The sequence below is a fragment of the Saccostrea echinata genome, unplaced genomic scaffold (assembly GCF_033153115.1).
Source record: "Saccostrea echinata isolate AGI-Se365-2 ecotype Australia unplaced genomic scaffold, CSIRO_AGI_Sech_v1 ptg000012l, whole genome shotgun sequence".
Taxonomy (NCBI): domain Eukaryota; kingdom Metazoa; phylum Mollusca; class Bivalvia; order Ostreida; family Ostreidae; genus Saccostrea; species Saccostrea echinata.
This window is the reverse complement of record NW_026889761.1, coordinates 18631517-18651417: the sequence shown is the minus strand read 5'-3', so window position 1 is coordinate 18651417 and position 19901 is coordinate 18631517. Positions and strand designations below refer to the sequence as shown.

The 19901-nt window shown below is 34.2% G+C and overlaps 1 protein-coding gene across 4 annotated transcripts; it reads right to left on the bottom strand.

The window, feature by feature from the left end:
• Positions 1–1570: 1570 nt before the first annotated feature.
• Positions 1571–19607, bottom strand: LOC133185472 (EF-hand calcium-binding domain-containing protein 6-like). 4 transcript variants are annotated; one of them, XM_061320710.1, is made up of 31 exons: positions 19506–19607; positions 18440–18571; positions 17953–18056; positions 15308–15427; positions 13532–13638; positions 13273–13339; positions 13019–13155; positions 12705–12823; positions 11793–11914; positions 11444–11592; positions 11171–11281; positions 10936–11056; positions 10612–10782; positions 10401–10475; positions 10131–10291; positions 9700–9867; positions 9313–9484; positions 8738–8992; positions 8235–8470; positions 7911–8007; positions 7683–7804; positions 7241–7474; positions 6826–6981; positions 6471–6663; positions 5444–5632; positions 4985–5212; positions 4646–4843; positions 3732–3921; positions 3385–3569; positions 2518–2547; positions 1571–1883 (listed from the first exon to the last, which is right to left on the bottom strand). In XM_061320710.1, exons 2-31 carry the CDS (start codon positions 18555–18557, stop codon positions 1605–1607), a joined length of 4614 nt encoding a protein of 1537 aa, XP_061176694.1. In that variant the 5' UTR covers positions 18558–18571; positions 19506–19607; the 3' UTR covers positions 1571–1604. The 4 variants fall into 4 exon arrangements, with proteins under 4 accessions (XP_061176694.1, XP_061176695.1, XP_061176696.1 ...); XM_061320711.1 differs by lacking the exon at positions 2518–2547; XM_061320712.1 differs by lacking the exon at positions 15308–15427.
• Positions 19608–19901: the final 294 nt, after the last annotated feature.

Genomic DNA, 19901 nt, shown 5'->3' with positions numbered 1-19901 from the left:
GAGATGGCGATCATCTCGAAGGGCCCCTCTTTTAGTTATATGTATAAAACAGTTATGTGTATAAAACATGACAATATTTTGTTTTTTCTCTAAGTGAGCTATATAGTACTACAGAATACATGCATGTTTAATTCTTCTTTTATATCCTTTTTGATAAGCCATTATTTATGGGTTTTCATCCATCTATAAACATGCATTTCTCATGTCTGGGTTAAATTTTTAAAGCTGTGAGGACTAAGATCATCAAACTATTGTTTCATTGATGTATCTTGGGGGAAAGTTGTGTCACAAATTAAAAGTAGGTCATAGTGACCTCATTTTAGAATTTTATGGCTACCAGTATACATTGTCAAATCATGTTTACTTCATGTTCTGCACACTTTTAGGCCTAGGCCTAAGATCATCAATCCTCCTGAGATGCATCTTTTGAGAAGCTATGTTGGGACCCAAATGTAGCTCACAACAGAACAGAATTAAACCGCAGCGGCTATAAATAGTCAAATCAATATCATGGTAAAATCTGGATCATATTTGGCACACTGTATGACCTTGGATTATCATATGTAGTCAGCTAGTTGAAGCATCTAATGAGGAAGATATATTGCAACTTAAAAGCAGAAGTGATGCAATTTCTGGAATTCAAATGGGGATCAATGTCATTTTGTTTCCAAATCTTGCCTAGTGTGATCTAGAGTCACAAACCATTTTGATTTATGTAAATTGTATCACAGACCTAAATATGACATCTTTCACTGTTGTATCATTTGGTGAACTTAATTCTATTTGTAAGTACATCACAGCTTTTTAATACACTCTCAAGGACATTATTTCACTTTTTACAACAATATTCTAGTCTGTTCTTAAATCATTTTAAAATTGATACTGTATATCCCTGTTAAAAGGTCTATGGAGAGCCATACCACCTTAAAAAATAATAAATAATTACCATTAAGTCTTTAGAGCAGAAATATATACCTGACTTAAACAAATTTACTATTCTTACACATTTCACTCCTTTCCTTTTTACTACTAAGTGACTGAATGCCAAAACAAAAGACAAAATATCGAAGGCAATTCTAAAGTAATGATTTATTAAAAAGAGAATAGCAGATGTACAAAAATATACATGTACATAAACTATACAAGTACTTGTGTATCAGCAGAGAATTTTTGAAATTTCACATAGCATTACAAGTAAAAAAAAGACAAAAAAAAAAAAAAAATGAATCACAGTTTGCATATCACAGATGTAGAAAAAGAGTATCCATGTCCACACATCTACACAAAGGAGAGTTCAGAATTCACACCTTACATTAACCTAACAGCTAGAATCCATGTTTGATTGCAAATCTCTGGTGCTGAGGTAAGTTCACAGAACATTGAATTTCTAAGGTTTATATTGCAAACTCCATGACATAATTAGAGACGGGCAGTAAATTTGGTACATCAAAATTTATAGTATAAAGGCACCATAATTGAGAAAGACCACAGCAGTCTGTAAACAAAGCAAGCAATAGAAGGATAGAGATGGTATATCAACACCAGTCAAATCGGCTCTTATTTGAAAAAAAATATATTTCCTAAGTTAAGTTTTCTCAATGTTCTCAAGGGCTCTGGAGATAAGCTTTAATAAAGTCATTATAAGATATCATCCCATTCAAGTTCTTATCATAATAGGACAACAGATGGAAGAATTCATCTTCTCCTAGATTGACACTGAACTGACGTAGAACATGGCGGAAGTCAAGGGAGCTAACTGTGCCCTGATTTTCACGGTCCAGTGATCGGAAGAGTCGCCTCATTTCCTTCCAGTTCTGGAGCACACATTCACGGAGTCGAATCATGGCATCGTAGAAATGTGTGCTGGTGTGGCCCGCTGATACCTACAATACACAGACACAAATTAAGTTCCTGTTTAAAAATAATTGGTCAATATCTTTAAATTAGAAGTTTATTATGAAAAACAAATTAATCTACTGGAGGTATGACCATATATGATCAATTAATTTAATGTAAGAAAAAGAATTCAAGGACTTTCTCTGCATGTAATTTTTTTTTTTTTTTTTGCTTGAAGGAAAATTAACAACACAAAATATCTAGCCATATGTCTACCATGACAATATATTGCATCAAATCTAACACTTTTAGCAGGCTAAAAAACTAAAATAACTATAATTATTTTTATCATATTCCTGTTTCATCATTTATAATAATATGGTTGAGACTAAAATAAATTAAAAAAATACAGATCAGCATGTAAAGATGAGTAGAGAAAATCTGGAAATATTATATTTTTTGAAATTGACAAGAAAATAATCGACCAAAAACTGAAGGCAATTTAAAAAGATAAATTAGTCAAATTGAATGAGGGTGATTACAGTGTATAGCATTAATAAAGAGTGACATAAAATTAAATTTTATACTGATACTCTGAGGATAGATGAATATACAATGATTGTGTGAACTTATAAATTAAATAAAGCCAAAACCAAAAATCAGACAGCTGCAAGAAATTACCTCGGAATTCTCAGAGAGTGTGGACAGGGACTATAGAGCAAAATTAAACCAATTAAAATACCCTGACATAACCATACACAGCAAAGTTTGTCATTTTTTATACTGTAAAACACCTTTCATTGGAGAGAACTTTATTTTTGCGTAATTACGTGAGATGTTCTGTTCCCAAAAATTTCATTCTCATGTAAATTTTGTTAGTATAGATTATATACAACAATACCCAGAATTTGCAAAAAAATTGTCTCACTTATAAATACCGATTATATAACTCGCGAAAATAAGGTGTCGCGAAAATTTGGTGATCTACAGTAGTATATATAGACAGTCTTCCATATAAAAAACTGGTGACAGGCAAGGAACATCAAATTGTCATTAAAATGTTTTTGGTTTCATTTTCTGATACACAAATGAATAAATTTACTGTAATAATATCTTTAGTATTTTTAATATTAATTAAACATTAATGCTGCCTCTGTTGCACACAGAACCAGGTGCAGTCTGTAGACTGTAAGCCAGGTGTATAATGCCCGTGTGGAGATATATGTTTTAAGCCAAAATGTTTTATAATATTCGTACACATTCTAATAATATCAAAATACCTTCAATTGTCTACCAAATATTGGTATCTGTGTTGCCTTAATAATAACATTATATTTATCATTACATATATAAAATGAATTCAGTATACTTATTAAATTCAGTGGTATTCAGTAAATCAAACATTTGTTAATAGTTATATATCACATTCAAATTGTCACAAATTAAAATTCAAACATACATGTTATTTTGACTAAGCTTGGATTCAATGTAAGTGACACAGTTATATATACTGGATTCTAATACAGGAAGTGACATCACATTACTTACAGATACTCGTCCTGGAACACGTCGCCTTGACAATAAGTTGGAATCTTCCTGTGGCTTTAGATTTAAAATAAAGTGACGTAGGAAGTCAACATATGCAAATGAGCCATCCTCTCTCAGATCATATTTAGTCATCAGATCGTAGAATTCCTCTTCTGGCATTTCTATTCCATTTCTCATCAGAATGTCTAGAAAGAGCAAGGAAGATATATGTCAAGTAATTTAACATTCAGAAATATTTGTCCTGAAAGCTCACTACCCAGATAAAACTCTATTATTCAACCTCTGTTTCTTAAACTTCTGTTCTCTTTCTATTTGTAATACATCTGTATTCTGTAACTTGTCCTTACCTCTGAGTTCCTCTATCTGGATTGTCCCTGTGTTGTGTTTGTCACAGTTACGACAACTCCTCTGGATTTCCTTCCAGTTACGGAATATCCTGTTCTTGATCCTTGTTTCAGCACTCTCAGCATTGATCATTGGTGTACTCATACGAGTCTGAGCTCTGGACAATCGAGAACCTGGTCGCCCAAACTCCATCTGTGATGAGTAAAAAAGAATTAGACAAAATTATATAGACATAACTTCATCGTTTTTAGGACCCAAGTGCACTAATATATTGACTGCACTAACCAACTGAAAAAGAAAAATGCGCTTATTTTTGAGTGTGCTAATTTATGTTTTAGAGTATGTCCTTGGTGTTGCTGTCCAGTTTTACTCCCCATTCCCTTAAAAAAACATTTGAATGGTTTAATAACTTTTTCCCATTTTTCTTGCCTAAATCAAAGTCACTGATTTTTTTTTAGTCACTATCATCAATAGATGCTTAATTTGTATTCTTTGAATCTTCAACCTAGAAAGGTACAAATAGAAAGACACCTTTGTATTCAAAAACTACAAACTCATCCCCCAAAAAGTTATGAGTAAAGTCTCGTACTAAACATGTACACACTTTCATTGCAGCCTTGTTATTTTGTAGAAGAGAATTTTCTTACACTTGAGTACATGTACTGGTACATCCACTTATAGGCAAAACTCTTAACCCTTATTTTGGATCCATCCTTGCCCCAGGGGTATATATGGATACTTATTGTTATCAGTAAAAAATAAATCATCATCTTCTTAATTACACACCCTGAGTGTGTGAAAGCAGAGATAATTGAAATCTGAGCAATAATAATGCTGACACATCTTGAGAAACATATACAGTACTTTATCTTAACCATACAGAAATAACTAATTTTTTAAAACAAAGAAGCCTAACCTGTGTCAATGACCTGGATACTGCCCTACTCTGGAGTCGTCGTCCTGACATCTGTGTCCCGGGGCGACCATTCATCGTGGATGCTGGTCTCTGTGGAGTAGGAGGGACCTCCATGTTGGACGAATAACGACGCAGGAATTCCTTGTAGTCTAAGTTTCCAAAATCATTTACAGGTAATGACGCCCATAGATTGTCAAACTGCAACAGAATTACAAAAAAAGATTAAAAAGAGAAAAGCTCTTAATTATCGGAAGTCATCTCTGTTCCTTATCTATAAAGGTGTTGTGTTGACTGTATCTACAGATACTAGAGGATATATTTTTTAAATATTTCAAACACCTGCTCATCAGTGAATCTCATGACATTCTTATCCATCAAGTCTCTGAAGTCCTCTTTAGATACAACACCAATGTTGGCGTAGTCCACCTCTTTGAAGAGGTTGGCCAGTGTGTAGAAGTGGGCATGTACTGCCTCCCGGACTTTCTCCTGAACCTCATCAATAGGCATCAGGGGCTGAGACTGGTTCCTCATCTGCTTCTGTAGGGCTGCCAGCCATTTCTCTGCATCCTGAAGACAGTCATGCATAGAATGCAATTTACAGCTCTCAATAAAATTTCATTTATTCCAAATAAAAGTTCAAAATATTACTTGATATATGGCCTTAATCATTTTGTAAGAATTTTCCATTTACTGCATTGTGATTTTCTACCATTATGCAAATGACCTGTTACTTTAAAATAGATGCAAGGCTTGACAATACAGATTTTATCAGGTTTTGAACTAATGCAATTGACTCACCTCTTGGTCAGACATATTGTAGTTTTCTAGGAACAATAAGTAATTGACAGACTTATCCACCACCTGTAGTTTACTCATTAGGTGGCGCCACTGTGGATCAGTCATCTTAAAGGCAAAGATGTCCAGCACTCTTCTGAAGTCCTTCATAGGAATCAGGTTAGACTGATTTTTATCAAAGGAAGCAAAAGCCTGAAAAGACGGTAAGGATTCATCAACAGCTGAATACAATTCAAATTTCAAGGGAGGTCAACATATGGTAACTTTAGCAGATGGAAGGACGTAGGTCATCTCCATGAATCTCTATTATCTGTCTGAGTTTGTTGTTATCTTTCCAAGGACATTTCCCCGAGTCTCTATAATCTGTCTGAGTTTGTTTTCACCTTTCCAAGGACATCTCCCTGAGTCTCTATAATCTGTCTGAGTTTGCTCTCACCTTTCCAAGGACATCTCCCTGAGTCTCTATAATCTGTCTGAGATTGGTCTCACCTTTCCAGGGACATCTCCCTGAGTCTCTATAATCTGTCTAAGTTTGTTCTCACCTCCCTGAGTCTCTATAATCTGTCTGAGTTTGTACTCACCTTTCCAAGGACATTTCCCTGAGTCTCTATAATCTGTCTAAGTTTGTTCTCACCTCCCTGAGTCTCTATAATCTGTCTGAGTTTGTACTCACCTTTCCAAGGACATTTCCCTGAGTCTCTATAATCTGTCTGAGTTTGCTCTCACCTTTCCAAGGACATTTCCCTGAGTCTCTATAATCTGTCTGAGTTTGTTCTCACCTTTCCAAGGACATCTCCCTGAGTCTCTATAATCTGTCTGAGTTTGTTCTCACCTTTCCAAGGACATCTCCCTGAGTCTCTATAATCTGTCTGAGTTTGCTCTCATCTTAACGAGGACATCTCCCTGAGTCTCTATAATTTGTTTGAGATTGGTCTCACCTTTCAAGGGACATCTCCCTGAGTCTCTATAATCTGTCTGAGTTTGTTCTCACCTCCCTGAGTCTCTATAATCTGTCTGAGTTTGTTCTCACCTTTCCAAGAACATCTCCCTGAGTCTCTATAATCTGTCTGAGTTTGCTCTCGGCCTCCTGAGGACTGAGTCCGCCCCACTCCTGGATCCTGATCTCAGGTAGAGGGCGCTGGTAATGATCCTTACGACCCTCCTCAAAGGCCCTCAGGAACTCCTCATAGTTCAGACGACTCCCTTTGGTGCCTAGACCAATTCTTAAAAGAAAATTTGTCACAATGAGTTACAAGGATTAAAGCATAAGAAAAGATAATTGGAGGTTTAATAACAATCTGTAAATTTGCCATGAAAAAATCTGTAGAAAAAAAAAGATTTAGAGAAGAGCATACAAAATGTAGGTTTTGAATTTAAAGTCTTACTTGTCTATGAGCTTGAAGAATTGTTCATCGTTCATAAAGAAGTGTAGATCATTGAGAACATTCTGTATCTCATTTACTGATAGTGACCCCTTCTTCTGTGTATCATACTTCCTAAAGGCATCATATGTGTCCTTATAATTATCTCTGATCTTATCCCTGAAAGAAGTCAATTTTATAATACATGTACTGTGTCTGAAAATATTTTATAGTCTCTTTTCTTTTTTAAAGTACGGATGCAACTTTTGAACCATAAGTTTAATATCTATATATGTCATTATTGTCATATTTGTTGAATTATTTTGTGAATCATTTCACAATCCCATTAATTTCTCTGAAAACTGGGTGATCTTGAAAGTAGGATAAAAAGATTTTACAGATCTCTTCATAAAATCAACACATTTGTATAACCACATACTTGAGTAGTTTCTCGACTTGTTCAGCATTCATGAAGGCCACCCTATCTGCCTGGTGTTTAGTCATCCTCTGATGTTTGACCAGCTGGTCATCATTGTGATCCATGATCGTTTTATGACTGGTATCTATAATGTTTGTACTGGTTCCCATCGTATCAGCAGGAGTGAATTCTGATGCTCCGAGTTTTTCCAAAAAGTCTTGATAATTAACATAGCCTTTCCCATCTTCATCATAGCTGAAAACAGGTAGAGCACTTATTTACAAATATATTTCAAAGATTATTAATTCATATAAATTAACGATTACTCTTTTGAAGTAAACATCTTTTTTTCATTTAAATATACTAATTTTACAAAAGGGATGGTATGAAATATTGTAATGTCAATACTTTTTATTATCCAAGCATGTACATTTCTTCTGTTAACAACCATACATGTACTTACAATTCCCAAAGTCTTTTAAACTCCTCAGGTCCCATAGGAATAACCATTTTGAACAGCAAGTCTCTTAACTCTCTCTTCCTTAGGACTCCTTTGGTTCCAATGGCATCAATTTGTGTGAATGCCTACAAGAACAATTTCAATTAATCTAGGCTGTAGCAGAAACTGAAGAGCAATAGACTTAAACCATCTGATCAACAGCTGGACACGAGACCCATGAAGCAGCCTCACCTGAGCTAAATCCTTCCATTGTCTGTGACATTTCAGTTTTAATGCTTCGTGTGCTGACTCTGCTGTCATCTCTGGTGTGGGATAGGTGGTGTTATACCTGGAAACAATTGTAGAAATGAAATATTATATAAATATAACTGATGATCTACGGAATGTACCACTCAATTCAGTACCTGCACTAGAAAGGAAACTATGCCATGAAATTAAACAGAAATTAATATCATTTTTACATTGCTCTGAACTTGTCTACCCCCAGAAAAAGATAGTCATTTTTTTTTTAAACTTGATTAGACTTTTTTTGGTTAACAAAAATCCAACACTGACCTGTGAACAGAGTTAAGCCACTTGTGTCCCTCGGCGGTGTCCCTGGTCTCAAACCTTTGGAGGAATTCCTCATAAGAAATCTTACTGGAGTTTGTAATTCCCATTCTCTTACACAATTCTTGGAATTCATTGTCAGACATTATACACATAAAAGAATCTAAAATCCTCCTAAAGTTGGCCTTGTTGATCAAACCATTGTGGTCCTCATCAAACTTGTAAAATGCTGCTCGCAGATTCTGGGGGGAAAAAACAAAAACTATTTTATAACATCTCATTTTAAATTAAATCTAACACATACAAAAAGCTAAGAATAATATTCAAGTATCAACCATCAAGAAGGAAAATGCAAAAAGAACTCAAATAGTGAACATTTTCTTAACAATTTTTTTGTTAATTATATATCAAGTATATGCTCTTGAACAACTCTGTTTTTCCAATACCTTGACTCTGTGTTAGAAATCCATGTACAAACAAAGCACATAGTCCTAAGACTATAAACTTACTGCAAAGTTTTCTCGGAGTTTACTCCTTAATTTGGCCTCCACCTCATCTGCCGTCATTCCCCGCTCATCGCCTCGGATAGGATTTACTCGATGATTGCCCGTCCTCTGAATCTCATCTCCTGGTCCCTGGATCCGCGGATCCTCAAAGGCACTGACAAAGTCTGAGTACTCCATCTGACCATTCATGAAGCCTACACGCTCGGTCAATTCCTGGAACTGGTCGTCGGTCATCAGGATACCAAACGTTCCCAGAACCTGATCAATGGACACATCACAATAGTGATAACAGGGATAATAACTCAGTTATTCTGCTCTACATTAAGTCACAGAAACACCTGCTTGATTTAAAGTTAATGAAGTACAGTTCGACCATTAGACTCATTATGGACGAACAGAAACACTTACAAATTGTTATACTACAGCTTACTATTCAAACTTTATAGAAAAAAATATATATGAAGAAACTGGATACACAGCAAATTTAAAGTCTTTTATTAATTTGCCATGAATATCTTTGTTCTATCCAAACACAAAAATGTCTGCATAGCTATTAGCCCCAGGAATGATTAACATACCTCCCTGAAGTTCCTCTTGGTGACTCGTCCCTTTCCTGATTTGTCAAATGACAGGAAGGCTTGTCTAATCTGAACCTTGTGTTGGGACATACGGTCCTTCAGCCGGGCGATGACCTCATCAGCGGTCATTGTGTTGGTACGGTTCTGGGCCCTTCTATTAACTCTCATACTCCTAAAATATAAATATATGTGTAATATGTATCAATTAATGCTTCCAAATAATGGGTTTTTTTTACTGGTAATTTCTGCAAAATATCATTTAAACTTTTAAACGCAGAGGTAAACCAGAAGAATCTTTAGAATACAATATTGAATACCTAAGATTATGTTTGTTTGTTTTTTTTTTTATTATTATAGCTTGCTTTATTTTTTTTTATATACATGTACCTTGCTATATGGTTTTTCATCCTGATTGCCTCCCTTTCCTCACTGCCTTGTTGGACCTGGGAACTGAGGCCGATCAAATCTCCAGGCCTTACGTCAACGTTTAACATCTCCAGGAACTCCACGTAATTAATCTGATTATTAACACAATCCTTACACCGAGACACCATACTGTAAAATATAAACATTTATTACTTTCTAAATACAAGTCTAATGTTACTCCATAAGTCTTATAACATAGCACAATCATACATTTAAAAACTGTGTACACTTGAAATATCGATAGTAATACAGTGTATTTTCATTGTGGGTATACTGTCTCAGCTAGTTGCTTGAATATTTTGTTTACCAAATTACTTTGGTTTATCAGTAATATATAGTATTCCCCATGACATGAACATTTCTGTTACAAATGAAACCAAATTTATACTGACCTTTTGAAGTGATCTTCTGAGATGGGCAGCACACAGTTATCTATAACAGACTTCAGTTTGGGGATAGAAATGTAACCATCCCCCTTAGTATCGGCCACCATGATAGCTGCCGATACAGGCTTCCAGTACTCTGTTATCTTCTCACGGAGAATCTCCTCAATCTGTCAATTCAATAAAAACAGTAATCAACAGTGTTAAAAAGAACTGACTGACAAACTTAGTCAGGAAACTCTAATCATAATAATAAAGTCAAATATGTGATAGTCTTACTGTTTCCCAAGCCATGATGGCTGGTTTGGGCGTCTCGTTGAAACGATGTACAGACTTCAGCCATTTGTGTCCCTCCTGTAAAATGCAGCACACAACAAACAGTAAATCTACATGTATAACTGTGGAGATCAAAATTAAACATACACATATTTCTGTAGAGTACAATAAGTAACAAATTCTGAATGACTGTGAATGCTGCATCCACACTTACTGGAGTGTCTGTCTCCTCAAACAGTTTCAGGAAATCATGATAGGAGATGCTGTTGGTGTGAAAGGGATCTAACTTTAACATCAACTGTTTAAACTGCTCATTGTCCAATCTAAAGGCAAACTTTTCTATCACATTTCTCAGCTCGGTTCTCGTTATTCTTCCTTTACGAGTCTGTAATGGAGAAAACAAGAATAAAATAATAACAATTTATTTTTACATTGAACAAATTAATTAATTGTCTTATCATCTTCACTTAGTAATACTTCACCTAAAGGCATGATCAAGAAATATTAACTCATTAAATGTATTGCAAACATATCTTACAATATCAATCTGTAGAAAGGCCTGCTTCAAAGAGGGGTAGTGGGATTGAATATGTTTATACAGTAACTTCCATATATCATCTGTTGGCACCACCTGTATTCCCTCACGGATCGGGAAAAACCTGTCAAAATTTTATTAATATAACTCTCAAGAGTAACAATGGATATTACTACAGATCAGTGAAAGTTTGATGAATTATACACAATAGTAAGATATTTCACATTATTTGACCTACTTGTGATTGGGTCTCATGGGAATGGTCTGTCCATTTCCCCCTCCCTGGGGATCCTGGAACTTGTCCAAAAACTGCTCCCAGGAAATTTTTCCTGTTCCTCTCACACCACACCTAAAACAATGTTATACCCAAGAGTTATTCCCCTTATAATCTTATTAATTAACAACATAATAATCCTTTTTCTATCATTTACAGTAGAATGGTTTTCTACAACCATTCAGATGCTTAAATTATGCTTGTATAATTTCTCATGAGTTGACAAAATACCCCCACCTTTCCATCATCTGTTTGAAGAGTTGGTCAGACATTGGGATGGTAAACTGACACAGAATAGACTTGAGATCCTCCAGACCAATGAAACCATCCAGGTGCTGGTCAAAGGTCAGGAAAATCTTCTTCAGGTTCAGATAGTTTTTCTTCATCTACAACCAGAGTGGGATCCATTTTGAAATTTTTTAAAACCTTTTGTAAATTTGAAATTTGGATATTCCTATCTTAGAAATCTGATCATCAAAGACTATAAGACCATAAAATCAATGCATTTTTTCAGAGAGTAAATGATGATGGAATGCTGTAAGGATGAGTGATATAGATAATCCCTTTTTTTAGAGAGTACACTAACCCTGTTTCTGAACTCTAGCTCAATCTGGTCAAAGTTCAATCTCTGTAAAGCTTCCTCATCATCCTTCCTCTGCTTAAAGATCTTACTGTTTGAGGCAGGGATCTGCTGGGGCCACAAAAGGGCTGAAAATACAGAGTTCATTAGTTAAAACTATTACCAGTCAGAGTGACTTTCTATGTCATAGGAAAAAAAATGAAATTGCTGAGGAGTATGTAACATGAGATTGGTTGACAAAATAGAACAGAAAAGAAAATTTTCTTCATGAATGATGCATTAACATGGCCTACCAAACTATAGGTAGAGCATATAAGAAATGCATGTGTTGTGTCATAGCCCTCAACTGCATCAGGCATAATTCATTATGATGAATATTTTCATGAAATGTTGAAGATGTGATGCTTAGAACAGATAAGTTTAATCTTTTGCATGAAAGTGTGATGGATCAACAAAACCAAAAGTTATATTTTAATGTGTCTGCCATACAGGCAATTACCCATAAACAATGAATTGATGCAACTTTGAATAAAAAATACTGTCAAAGTGTTGAACAAGCAATATCATGCAAAATGTATATCAACAGAAATAAAAGTGATGATACATGTTTGACCATGCATTCTATATAAAATATTTACAAAGAACAATAGACATGCATGATGAATCTTATTCACAGTGAACATATTTGGACCAGAAACAGACAGTGAGGACATGCATTTCGACAGGTGTGAGGCATCACCTTTACCATTCGGCCTGTAAACTTGCCACTAAATCAAAAAAGACAAAACCCTGGCATGTCAAAAATCTACAAATCTGCATGTTTTAGACACTTCAATGATACTTAACTAAAATAATTAATGTTTTAAATAAGCATTTTGAAGACGGAGTCAATCAAACTTTAAAAAAACTCAGGATTACCTCCCTTTGCCCCGTCTACTGGTGGACGACCCTGGTTACCAACAGAGACCCCAAGTCTGGACAAGAACTCCTTATAATTCACCAAACCAGTGTGATGGAAGTCATATCGCAGCCACAATCTATATGGAAGTAAATAACAATTCTCTTACTAATAATATCTTACAAATAAAATCCTAGCTAGTAGAATGAGTGGGATAATTGTGCAAAAACCTTTTTAAATTATAGTATTGTTGAATAAGCTAAAGGCTTGAATTGGAGAAGGGATAGATGTATATACATATAACCATTAATCCCTGAATTACTGAATGACTTACTTCTGAAACTGGTCATCTGACAGCTTGAAGCAGTAGTTCTCAATTACTCGTCTGAGTTCATGTCTCTGGATTTTCCCATCTCTATTATAGTCAAACAGCTGTAGCGCCTTCACAACAGCCTTTAAATTCTGACTTATCTGTAAAAATTAAATAAATACTAATACTTAGATGTCACTGAACTGCAGACTATCATAATATAATTTCAAACATATGCTCTTCTTATTTATTACCATATTAATGCTTATCTCCCTTACCTTGTCTTTTAGCATCTTTTCAATCATGTCAATATTTATCTCCCTTGCTGCAGGAGGGGGAGAAAATCTGGAAGAGAAATAAATTTGCACATTTCAGGACCTGTACAAGACAAACATGCACAATGCCTCTTCTACAAATAATCATATTAAACTCAAGACAACCTCACATACCAAGACACAAAATTTCTTTACATTATTTCCAGAGAACTGCAAACACTACATTCATTACAATATTACACTGCCAAATCTGTGGACTTACTTTTGAAATCCAGCCCATTGACCACCACTGACAGAACTTGGAGGTTGTCCATAAAATTTCTCCATGAAGTCTGGATATTTGACCGTCCCATTGGGGTTCTTTTCCACCTAGTGGGGGGAGGGAGAATGGATTAGTACTTAGACCACTTCACACAGTCATATACCAAATAAAGTCACGAGAAAAAAATACATCCTGGGAGATATCATCTCCGAGCTAGCCAACACCGGACTAAATTACACTCCAAAAAAAGGCAATTCTTCTCTGACATTAATAATGTGCAATGCAGAAACATCATTCTCTTGTGATCCAGTCTATAGCACTAGATAAGCTTATGATGGAAATGTACACATTCTTAAGCCATCATGTTCAATTTAAACTGGTGATTTGTTAAATAAAATCATTAATTTGATAAACTATTTCAAATTTGAAGTATGTGTTTTGATTAGAATGAAATAAATCAAAAATAGAAGGATTGGTACAAACTGTTAAACTGAGGGAAGCATTATATTTGTACCAGTATGAAGATTTACAACATTTTGGAAACTGTATAAAAAAAAATTATGTAAAAATTGTAATACCAAATAGAACTACACATGTATTAGGTATTTTTATTACATATGCTTTTGGACTAAACTAAATATAATGTAAAATAGAAATTTTAAAATTTAGACATGCATTTTACTTAAGTACCATCAGTGACAGGTCACATTTTGGGGAACAATATACCCTCCCCAATGGAAGTCAAGCAAAAGAATAGTGTTAATTAATAAGATACAGTGGCATGCTCTTTGTTACAGGTTATATCAAGAACCTGGCATTCCATTCTCATGTTAGAATGATAAGCAAATAAATGATTAAAAACAAGTCAAAATTTGCAAAAGACCATGATTGCTGATATTTTCGTAGACACCAGAAAGTTGATATACATATTTACTTTTCCTCTATCACTCTCTGAAATAGAGCGTGCTTTGGGAGATATCACAAATATTAATTTAATGATTTTTGAATGTTCATAAACTCACTTATGCATTGACAAAAGAAGTGTTATACTGTGGAATCATTTTAATTCGTAGCGGTCAATGTTCATGGCAAGAAAAATTTTTACTTTCATGGGCATGAATTTCATGGGTTACTCCATTATATGGTAGATTCAATGAATCAATATGTTTACAAAATAAATGCTCATGGGGATGTAAATTCATGGGTAAGGGTGACCCACGGAATCCACAAACATTGGTCCCCTACGAACAATGATGATTGACACAGTGTTAGATAATCATGGTCTTTGTTTAAGAAAATGATTATACTGAAATATATGCCAAGCAGTTCAACCTTACCTTAGCAATTAAAAAAATTCAAATTACAAATAAAGGAAAAAAAAGTCTAAATAACATAAACTACTAGAGAAATCCAGAAAAAATGCAGGCTGATATGAATTTTATGGAGGAACACAATATTCCTTAAAATAACCTGACCCCAATCAAACAGTGGCATCTCTATAGCGACTGAAATAAAAACAAAAGGGTGATGTATCCAAAAAATGACATAGGGTGCTATCAAAGAAAACTATACGGATGAATAAATGAAGAGAGATATATTTTGCACTTTATTTTTACACTTCATTTATTATCTTTTTTTTAATTGAACTCAAATGAGGGTGCACTTAAGATGATTCAGACATAGAACTGGGTGTAAGAGGCAAACTGAAGCCACAATTTAATAGGTTAGGGTATGAGTGTCACACTTAAGGTCAACTACAAGTACAGAGTTATGTACCTTGGCTAATACTGCCTCAAACTGTTCTGAGGTCAGGGGGAGACAAAAGGATTCTAACACTCGACGGAATTCCCCTTTTGTTACCCCTTGATTGTGTTCAACATCATAAGTCATAAAGGCCTGAAAAGACAAAAATATGTGTGAGCCAATTCTATACAAAAAATATAATATAATGTAATAAATTCTGGGGTAAAAAGAGGCCCATGGGCCTTGACAGTCACCAAAGTTCTATGCAGTAGCTTTTACAACTATCAAATTCATGAAATGAAAACTCTATTTTTGTGATGAGCTGGGATAAAGCCCTGACATTAGTACCACTGTCAAGTTCAACTCTGATGGCAGTATTAAAAATATCTCATCCTTATGTACCTAAGTGTGATGATAAACAGAAAAAAATAATCCACAACAGAGGTATGCATGTTTAATTTACTGAAGACAAGGTTAAATGTCAAGGAGAACACCAGTGGTAATTGAATTATCTCATCCTGCTTTTTACAAAATAAGATGCAATGAGCATATCAAGTCATCTTTAAAAAAAAGTCATCTTAAACATGGTTCATTCCAATCTCAAGGTCGAATGTCAAGGTAAATATCAATACTAATGATAGTACTCAAAATATCTTATGTTGCTGGCCTATGTAAAATTAGTAGGTGTTAATCTGAAGATCATCCTCAAAAGAGATAAACATTCTTTATTTGCTAATTAACAAGTCCAATATCAAGGCCACTGAAGTATCTCACCCTGATATACAAATCTATGAAATTAGAGGAAATAATAATAATAGGTCATGCTCTACAGAAATAAATATGTTTCATTTAATAACCTCAGGTCAATTGACAATGTCAAAGTTGATTCTGATATTGGTATTAAAAATTTCATTTTGATTTATATATGTGTGAAGTTAGAAAATAATGGTCATCCATAACATTGGTAACTTTTATCGTTGAATGACTTCAGGGTCAAGGTCATCTATGATATCCTGATTTACATATGTGTGATATATAAGAAGATAATATTTAGAAAAGTTCATCTTTAACATAAATTCATGCTCTTAATTTAAATCCTTATGTCAAGGTCAACTCTGCTAGCATCTCATCCTGATTTAAATAGATGTAAGTCTGATCATTTTACTTTGAATAGATCACCCAAAAGGGAACTAAACATGGCAACTACACAAATTTGTAAAATGCTGAAAGATATCATCATCTCACTGACTTGACTTTGCTTAGCAATCAAGCTAAAAGAGACGTTTCATTATAATTGTGTAAAAAGATCTAGGTAATATAAAGATATAATAGCATTTACGGCAAAGTGGTCATGCATCCACATACCAATCTAAACAAAGTAAACTATTTAATATTCATCGATTAAATCACCGCACAAAATCTATTTCCTGCGACTGATCCCTGATTTAAATAGCTGGACTTATAATTACAGCCATTCATTTTTACCTCACCCAATGGGTATCAAAGATAACATAGGAACTAATCAATGCTGTTAAATTTAAAGGTACATTGCCCAAGATTAAAGTTTTTGTCAGCTAACTGCCAGGGCCATTAGTAATCCGGCCATTGACAAGGTCACATCATAGTGGGATTATTGGTTTAATTTAAAAACAGACAGTAGCTGTTGTCAATGTGTATATCACTCTGTGGGTCTTATATAACACTCAAATCTCTATCAATTTGGAAATATTAACCTGTTTAATGTATCATTTATTGCAAGCAATTTAATGTATCCTGTCTGGAATAAATAGCAGAACCAATGCCAGTTAAGAAAATTTCCTTCTTAGTATTAAATGATCATGCTTTTAAGATCATAGAATAGAATATCCAAAATCTGGAGAAAGTGGGGATATGTGTGTTTTCTTTTTTTCTGCTGTCTTTAGGTTCAAATTAATTTTGTTACATGATAAAATCAGAGTAAATTCACATTTTATTTTGGGGGATTCAATTTTTCATGATTTTGCATTGAATTTCAATAAATATAAACAAGGCTGGTTTGATAGGGTAGTTTTGTGATAAATGTGTGTTTTAACAATAATTAAGCCTGTACAACATGTTTTATAGATTTCTATAATTTTTTTTGAGTATCCTATGTCTATAATGTTTGATGATACATATATTTGTTCAAAATTTGAAGATACATTGTTTATCAATCTCTCTATAATCATACATATTTAAGTTTTCATGAGATGTTAACACTCGATCAGTACCCTGAACCCTTTTACAAGAGTACTGTATTCATAATATTCTGTCTGTATTCCATTGGAAATTCAATGGGAACATGTATATGAGAGTTGTAACTTAAGAACTATATAGTTACTTAATTGTTTGGTCTTTCACACAACATTTAGTACATTGATCACATTACATATTAACTAATCTGCTAGAATTTTGTGTGTAATTTTTTTAAGAAAAATCTAAAACAAGAAAGTCATTCAGTGATAAGCAATTGCAATTTTTCTTGAATTAAGAAGAGAAAGTAAGAAAGCCTCCATACAGTGAGGCCTGTGACATTGACTATAGGTAGACAATAACAAGTAGACAGTGTTTATACAATGAGGCCTGTGATATTGACTAGGTAGACAATAACAAGTAGACAGTGTTTATACAATGAGGCCTGAGATGCCTGTGATACTCACCTGCATTATATTCTGGTGTTTGGCCCTCACCTTCTCCCTGAGGAGAGCCTCAACCTCAATACTAGACAGGCTAGCATTGACAGGCTGGATTCCTCCCTCAGAGCCTGCAAAACAGAAAATCAAGTTGATACTGAAAGTCAATTCCTGGTGCACTGTTACTGTAAATACTTTAAAAAAAAATGCAACATTTAACAGTGGATACTTAACAATGGAATGAATTTACTTGCATTTACATAAAAAGCTTGATACTGCATTCTGTGAAATCTTTCTTTTGTTCATGCATCCCAATGCATTAAAAATTGATTCTATTCCATTCTGAATTGCTCTTAAGTGGTTTTGCTACTTTATATTGAGTTAGTTTATAGCCTCATCTAAATCTCAGTTTCCAGAATAAGAGCAATTGGGTAAAAAACTAAAAAAGTGAAATTTGTCCTGTGTCCAGTACTCTTTCTGGTAAAAAACTAAACTTCATTTTGAAGGATCTTACTTAGAGAAGATGACCGGCCACTTCTGGGCTTTATGTTTTCTTTGGTTCGGAGGACAGCTGGGCGGGCTGTGAACTGGACCCCCTGTGTCTCTGGAAGCAGTGTGCTGGCAGCTGCCATTTTCCTTCACACTCCTAAGATATTAAATGTAATTGTTTGTAAAGAAATTAGAAATGAAAATCAACTGAAGTGGTTATAATAAAACATGGTTATGGTGAAGTGCAAAGGACAAACAAATTTATTTGTTTCAAATGTACTTCCCTATTTCTGGTTAGTTTATGTGAACTTTAAAACTACTTTAAAATTGCTATGAACGTGAATATATAAGAAGTGTGTTCTCTGTTACCATGTTTTATTGTAATTAAATACAATTAAATTTGATAAAACAACAATTGATAATATATTACTATAATAAACAAACTGTATACATGAAAATACAGTCAAACCTCGTTATCTCGAAGTCAATGGGACCGAGAAAAATCTTCGAGATATTCAGGGTTAAATACTTAAAGAATAAGTGGTTGGGACTTAATTCACTTCGACATATCCATGGTATTTGAGATATCAGTGTTCAAGTTACCGAAGTTCAACTGTAGTAACTTTAAGTAACAATCACTTAATTTCTTTAGTTTTGGACATTGTTATATTAGGCAAATTAAGAAACACTCCTCCTCCCCACCAGACACAAAAAACACTTCCCTGCCACTCAATCCTGTTAATCTTTTCTACTTACGGTTGCTTTTTATTTACATAATATAAAATTATCTTTAACTAAATTTAGCTTAATCTATATGAATAAATTTTAGACAACGATACATTGAAGTATAATTATATGACCCATAACTGCAATCGTCATCATTCGCCCTCGCTTGTTAGTGGATTGTTGCTTTGATTCTGTCACTGTCATATTGGGATATATAAGAAAAACCTATAGGTTACAGCCTCCAAGCACTACTTAGGGAAAACGAGAACAACTCGGGTGTTTGAACGTTATGCATTTTAATTTCTAAATTCAGTGTAAATTTGTGGTTATTTTCGTTTTATTTTTATGATTTTTTATCAATTTACCTCTGTAGATGCTTAACAATCAATATCCCTCATATATTATATTAATCCATGCTTATTTTGTGAACAATTTACTGTTGACCGACTTCAATCTCCTTCCGTTGCCAGGAAGTGCTTAGGTGATACAACACGTAAAAGTCAGACCATTCCCGTTCAAAATCCGGATATTTATTTTTTAAGAGATGGGGAATCTATACTTATAAATTAATAAATTTTGCAAATAAACTCCGAAACGGGTGCACCAGAGTTCTTACTTACTCCTCTAACAATACACTAGATACAAGCTGATGTCCGTAAACTATATTTAGATTTCACTCGCATAGTTAGTATCGAACATTAAATTAAAAGTCTACTTTCATTTTCTATAAACAGCCATGAAATAGCTAAAACGTGAGTACG